Source organism: Polistes canadensis, unplaced genomic scaffold (assembly GCF_001313835.1).
Source record: "Polistes canadensis isolate GaletaPanama2010 unplaced genomic scaffold, ASM131383v1 scaffold_152, whole genome shotgun sequence".
NCBI classification, from domain to species: Eukaryota; Metazoa; Arthropoda; class Insecta; order Hymenoptera; family Vespidae; genus Polistes; species Polistes canadensis.
Genome location: NW_014569699.1, coordinates 234,826 through 242,691, shown reverse-complemented (window position 1 = coordinate 242,691; position 7,866 = coordinate 234,826). Strand labels below are relative to the sequence as shown.

Below are 7,866 nucleotides of genomic sequence, written 5' to 3'. Positions count from 1 at the left end.
TTTTTTTTTTTTTTTTTTTTTATAAACTGAACTTATAATTTTCATCAAGAATAAATTAAAAAGTATCTTTAAAATGATAAACGAAGTAAATTCGATTTTTATATATTTGAAACATTTATTATCGTCGGAAAAGTATAACTCTCGTTTTAGATTTCGTTTATCGGCGCGAAATCTCGAGAAGATCCTGTCCGTTTATGGGGGAAAAAACAACTGTGCCCTTTATTTTTTTTCCCTTCTTAATTATTCAATGGGGTTAGTTTTTCTTTGCTAAATGTATTATTATTATTCTTTTTTTTTTTTTAAAGGTGCGCGTATGTTGTTTTTATTCAACAAAACTGAGCAGGATCGTGTTGCTTTTCTAGTACGTTGATTTCTGACTGCCGAAAACGATCGTATCGAACATTTCAAATTGTCTTTTCGTAATTTATTTCTTTTCTTTTTTTTTCTGGTTTTTTTTCTCTTCACATCTTTGATATGTCAACTCAATTTTTCATATTTAGAAACAAATTAATTGGACAATCTTTGAGATACTCGACGTGGTTTGATTATTAAATTTATTTCTTTATATTATTTTACAAGAAGAAAATTTGTTTTATATATATATATAAATGTTCTCAAAAAAGAATATTAACATTTTTCATTTTTGGAGAGCTTGTGATATTCGATGAATGTTTGTTATTAATTGTTGTTGTTATTATTAATGATTTTTTTCTTTTTTTCTTTTGCGATAAAAACATTCTCTCTTTCTCTATCTTTCTCTCTCTATCTCTCTCTTTCTCTGCGTTTGATGGAAAATAATTTTTCATTGTTAATTAGTGATAATTGTATTCGATTGATTTTCATTTGATTATAAAAGAATTTAACTATAGAGAAGAATGCAAATTATTTATCAACAAACGTTTTATTTTTTTTTTTCTAAAATGTTTTTATATAACAAATAACGAATTAGAAGTTATAATAGTAATCGTATAAATAACTTGTTGTACGCGAGTCGAAATTTTTTCTTTTGAAAACTTTTGTTTCGTGTTTAATTAAAAAAAAAAATGACCTAAAGGAATCAGAAAAAAATCAATGGCAATTCAAAAGATTGTTATTAACAAAATATAATATACGTTATGAAGATTGTTATAATTGAAATATCTTTTAAAAAGTTTTCGTTAAAGAAACATCTTTCAAATTGTTATGAATATTCAAAATTGTATATAAAACAGCGACGTAATATTATTAACAAATTTTCTAAATTAAATATTACATTTGAACGAAAAATTGGCAATAAAATTAGATTATAGGCATATATTTTTTTTTCTGCATTATAAACGCACAATTTCAACTAAACAAGCATATAAATAATTACATTGTTAAAATAAAGAAATGACTTTTAAAAAACATTAAAAAAGTCTAACTGAATATTTTATTCTCTCTCTCTTTCACACACACACAAACACACACCACCCACATACAAACATTTTTTTTTATCTTCTATATTTATTTTAATAAAAAATCCGTATAATAACTAATTACAGTTTTATAATGATTCGATCAAATAAATTCAATCGAACGTATCCAGTTTAAAAATAAAATCAGGCAAAATTATTCAAAAATTATTTAATATCTGATTGTACTTGAAACTTTAATATGAAACTGTTTGATACAAAAAAATTCAATTTGCTTAAGCAATATTTATTATCACACAACGAAAGGAAAAACAATTAAATAAAAGGAATTCAACGTTAATGGAAGCATAGAAATCGTTCGATCTAATACAGCTACAGATATATGACACACGTACATAGGATAAATGCACGTTTAGGTATGTTCTAACAAAATTTAATGAAAGGTAAATCTTTTCTATGTCATTGGAGAAGAAAAAAAATGGTACGATGATTATTGTATCCATTTAATATTCGTTTTTATATAGGATCTTTTTTTTAGTTAACTGTACTCTTATTAATTTAATTCGTTCACATATAATCACTATATTAAATTTAATTTAAGTAGGAGGATGATTACTTCGTTGGAAAATCAATGTGATCTTCATCGAATTTGCACGATGTGGCATATATATATATATAACAGGTAATAATTTAATTACATTTGTTTAATATATAATAAATACTCTTGCTATTATATTATATATTAAAAAACAAAAAAAGATTTTTCAATTAAATTTAAAAAATAATGACTCTTTCTCTCACACACACACACAAAAAGTATTTTAAAGTATTGAATATCAATTTGTTATTTCGAATGTTCTTTTGTTCTTTTTTCTTTGGTCAAATTAATTTTCAAATAATTTTCAACAGAGTGCAAAATTATCGATCAAGTGAAACATATTGTTTGCTAATGTTTTCTCTCTCTTTCTCTCTCTCTGTCTTATTCTCTCTCTTATTCTCTCTCTTATTCTCTTTATATATATAGTCACTTTGATACACTAAAATACACTTATTTTTATACTAATTTCCATCGCACGAAGAAAAGTACGAGTTTCTCATCTGGAAGACTAAAAGAATTTCTGCTGTTCGAATTGATGATGATGGAGCCCTGGGACATTTAAATGAAAAAAAAAACAAATGATGAAAAGAAAAAAAAAGAAAGTTAAATAAAGATGATTTTAAATAAAAAAAAAAAATAAAAAAAGAAAATGAAAAACACCATAAAAAGTTTATGCGAATATAACAACATTGTTGTCAAATCTATCTTGCCTCTTCTTTTCTCTCTGCCTCCTCTTTTTCTGTCTTTTTTTTTTCTTCTCTTGCTTTCTTATTAATTTACTGTATCTCTTATAATCCCTTCTTAATCCCTTCTCGGACCCTTCCCAACTTTTTCATGAACGAGACTATTATTATTATTATTAATGTTAATGTATTATTTACGTTTATCACTATTGTTATTATTAATATTATTATTATTATTATTATAATATAGGTAGAACTTTATTTTTACGTTTTATTTATTTTTCTGTTAGAAAATTCTATCTTGGTCAGCGTTTTTCGCAGGTAACAAAATTTGATTATTGTAACAATATATTTTCTTTTCTTTCCTTTTTTTTCTTTTTAAATAAAGTAAGTAATTAATCGATTTATGAACTATTTATAACATGGTACATTATTAAATTAACAAATCGTTTTGAATACCTGTGAAGAACGCGTTATATTGTATCAAATACGTAACGATTATGGTAGCATGATTGTTTCAAAATGATATATATCTTCTCGAGAAAACAAAAAATCCCTTCCAAGGTTAGCGTTTGATTAGATTCCTTATATGATAATTATAGTTCGTGTGAGAAATTTTAGTATAGGGTCTAAGATTATATTTTAATGATCATCAGTTCACACTTGTCTAGGAAAATTATGAGGTACATGATTGTGTATTGGCAAATCAAATTTTAAATTATAAATTATTTTCTCTGTTGATAAATAAAATATAATTGATTAGAAGTTACCTTGAGGGCCGAATTTTGATTAAAAAGGTGCATTAAATGCAAGTTTTTCTAATAGTTAATTAGAATATTTGACAATATCAAAATATGAAAATAGAAACGATGAATGAAAATCAAGTTGAATTAATTTTAATGTAATCTTCTACTTGGTTGGTGGAGGTTTCTTAAAGTTATTAGTTGAGCTTAGGGCATCCAAAAACAAAATTGCGGCCCTGGAGGATGCGGACTTCTACTGCAATGCATTGAACATGTACCAGGTAATTCACAGTTACACATACACACACACTTTCATCATTGTTTTTTGTAAAAACAACAAAATTGCATAATTTAGAAAAAAATTCGAACATTTGATTTTATTAATAACATATGAATTATTCGGGTTCGTCTTATTAATAAAAGTATGACGTGGGTAAAATATTATCGTTAATTTTTTTTTCTAAATTAATTTTTCTAATTACATATTACCTTGCCATAGAATTTCTGTACATATGTTTCAAGTATCGATAATTAGAAAAAGAAAAAAAAATCAAAAATCAAAGTGAAAATATCTTTTCATAATATTAAAAAATTTAGAAATTATTTGAACGTATATATTCATTGACGTATTTAATGTATTATACAACCCCCACTCGTAAAAATTAGAATAATTTAACACAGATATTCATATATGCATAAGAGGGCATAATATATCTGTTGGTCGTATATATTCCTCAATGAAAGAGTATTTCAATAATTCAGTAGCATGCAAGTGGAATTTTGATCAGGGTACAAGAAATATTCATTAGTTTTATAATTTTTAACGATACTTTTCGTTAATTTATAAACCCCTTTGATATGATAATGACTTACTACAGTTAACATATTTTTTTTTTTAATTTCCAACCCTTTCAAAAATTGTAGATTTTTGGATTCATCTTGTAGTATAATTTATAAATAAAATTCAATTAGAGGGGAGGAACAAACCGTCAGGTACGATGCTAGAAAAAAAACTTTAATGAAATCTATTATTTATTGTGTTGTGTTGTGTCTTCTTTCTTATCCTCATATTTTGTTGCATAATAATTTTATCAATATATATTTTATTCGGAACAAAACACTGAATAAAAAAATAAAACTACCCTTTACGATTTTGAACAAATTTTGTGGATAGAGTCTTTGTCGTCTGACAACGAAAGAGGTTTTAAAATTCTGACGATGATTTTGGATGATTATTTTCATTGTTCTTGCGATAAAGATATTTCAACAGGTGCCTATCAACACATTGCATCAACAACAACCAACCCACATCTCGTCGAGTAATCATCATTGTTCGTATTCGGTTAGAAAGTTGTTCAGGAAACTTAAATAAATAAAAACAAAGCAAATATATATATATATATACGCCAAAAAAGTTAAATAAATGTTGAAGTATTCTTATTTTTCTTTTTGACATTTTTCAAAAAGGTGGGTTTGTTTCTTCTTGTTTATTCATTAGTTCTCGTAACTAAAATTGCAATCTGCATACTTAACTCTCTCTCTCTCTTTCTCTTTCTCTCACTCTCTTTTATATATATATACTTTTCTTTTTAATAAATTATTTATTTATTTATTAGAGAACTCCTTGTTTTTTTTTCTTTTTGTCTTTTTAAAATAAAAATTCATGTTCGCATATACGAAGGAAAAAGTTGAAAAATTTTGAACCTGATGTTTTTTGAGTAGATTGTCAAAATTATAAGAGAATTGGTTTGATTAAAAAAAAAATATATTATTTATACACATTAGGCTCAGACATTTTCAACCCAACCACGTATAAGTCTCTTTATTATTATTCTTTTTTTTTCCCCCCCTTAAATTATTGAGTAGAATTTTCTGGATCGAAATTTATTAAAGAAGAATGTAAGAGAAGAATGTAAGAATTCAAATGATTATAATAATAATCATAATAATAATCATAATAATAATCATAATAATAATAATAATAATAATAATAGTGTATATGGTAAAACGATACTCATTTATATTTATAGCACTTGATTTTCGCATATATTATTCTAACATTGATAATTAGCATACAATCGAGTTAGAAAATGGATCACCCAAAACTTAAATATTCCAAGGCTTCGACGTAATGCTTTTAATAATTATTCATTACTGCTATACTTAAGTAAAATTATTTAAGAATTTTGTATATGCGATATTAGGATCGTTAAAAGAATTATTGCATGATTTTAGGTAAAAATAAATATAAAAAAAAAATTAGAAAACGTGCTTTCTCGTGAAATTAGGTATAAAAAAAAGCTTGTTGCTCGTTAAACAATAAAAATAATATAATAAATAATTGTAATAATTATTATTCATTAATTTTTATAATATTGAATGAATGTCACGTTTTTTTTTGTAGAGTTATCAATCATAATAATAAATCATGAACAAAATAATAATAATAATAGAGTAATAATTACATAACCCTTTTTACTATTTCTATATGTATAATAATAATAATTATAATAATAATAAAACCAACAACGTGATTATTGATGTGTGTATCATGTTTTTTTTTTTTTTTTAACTTATGGGTGCTACACTATACAAGGAGGCATATTTTACGTTGGGTTAATCTAATTAATTTCTAAGCGGTTCAAAAATACAACCATAAATAAAAGAAATTGATAAATATACTAATTAATCATTGGTAATTGTGTATTAGTCATATTGGAATAGTAGCATGTATATACCTACAAATATATATTCACACACACACACACACACACACACATACACATTTAATTATATATATATATATATATATATATATTTAAATAACAATGGCTCTTTTTTTTTTATATTTCAATAACCAAAAACTGCGTTGGAAGATTATACGTTTATTTCGAAACTCTGAATATAACTAAAGTAATATAAGATTACTTCAGTTTCATAATTTCAACTATTTTTTAAACATGTTTTCTACTGTTTAATAATTTTAATTGCCATTCGATATATAATAATGAATAAAATGTCAATAATAGCAATATATATATCTCAACCAATGGGGTTTAAATTTCGTTTCCTTAATATTGATTTTAATAAAATATGTTTAAATTAATTTGGATTTTTAATTTTTCTTCATGAGGATTGTTCCTTCAAATATTTTTTTGTTTATAAATATTTCTAAAAGTAATAGTATTAAAAAATGAATAACGAAGAACACGTCGAAATGAAACGAGATAGCCTTCCTGCGCAGTTTTTCATTTAATTTCGTGTTATCGTCCAGACGCTTTTGGCTCGAGCTTTTTTTTTTTTATATATATAATAAAATTTCACTTTTCGCGTTTCCATCGTCTATTTTTTTTCTCTCTCTCTCTTTTTTTATCTCTCACTTTTTCTCTTTCTTTTTCATTTGTGTAAAGTACGATCTACTGATCACGTGTGTTATGCGCATAATTATATATATAAATCTATAAATACATACATACACATGCATATACATATTTATACGTATATATATATATATTTATATATATATATATATAATTTCTGCGCTTTCTCATTTATCTCGGCTATAACTTATTTCAAAATTAATGTAATTAAAAATAATTCTAACCATCAAAATAAATTAGGAAAAGTAAAACCTTCCACCCTATCTTTTTCTCTCTCTCTTTCATTTCCGTTTCGATATAAACACACTAATACATATATACACGAACACATTAAAAATTATATTGATATTATTAAATGTATTGGAAAAAAAATGACAAAAAAATATCGAAAATAAAAGTTGCTCGAAAATTGAGAGTAATATAAAACAAAAAATAAGAAAAACAAAAATAAATAAATAAATGAAAGTATAAAAGGGATGAAAAGGAAGAAAAGAAGAAAACCCATATGTAAAAAAGCCTCCCTGTATGCTTGCAGCTCACCCCGCCAACGAGGGTGGTGTTCCCAGTGGTGGTGAGCACAGATTTCAATGTGTCATGTGTGGTCGTGGATACAGATCGCGTTCATCCCTTACGCGACACTCCAGGTATGAATGCGGTGGCCTTGGATCCAGGTATACCTTCACCTGTACACTTTGTGGCAAGTACTTCTGTAGGCCGGATCATCTCAAACAACACATTCTTAACATCCATGGTGGTTTCGTCGTCAAATAGCCGATCCTTTCTACCACCACCACTTTCACCATTCTTATTATCTCGTCAGGGTTTTATATTTTATCGTCATTACCACCACCATCAAATTCACTACCACCACCACCACCACCACCGCCACCACCACTTGGTTCATCATCGTTATCATTTAACATCTTCATCTTCACTTTCATCATCGTTATTATTATTAAATATCATCACTTTTATCATTGTCATATTCATCATTATTATCCTCATTAATATTGTTAAGATGATAATTATTGTTAAAAGCAATATATATATGGATATATATATATATAT

At 25.5% G+C, this 7,866-nt stretch overlaps 1 protein-coding gene across 43 annotated transcripts in view; it reads left to right on the top strand.

Annotated features, from left to right (window-relative positions):
- Positions 1-7,866, top strand: part of LOC106788730 (longitudinals lacking protein, isoforms A/B/D/L-like) — a 267,171-nt gene that overhangs the window by 31,062 nt on the left and 228,243 nt on the right. The window contains exon 7 of one of the 43 annotated variants that reach the window (XM_014752262.1): positions 7,334-7,495. The exons of the other annotated variants lie outside the window; for them this stretch is intronic. Coding sequence (XP_014607748.1) covers positions 7,334-7,495 — 162 coding nt within the window. The remainder of the gene's footprint in view (positions 1-7,333; positions 7,496-7,866) is intronic. 43 annotated transcript variants of the gene reach the window in all.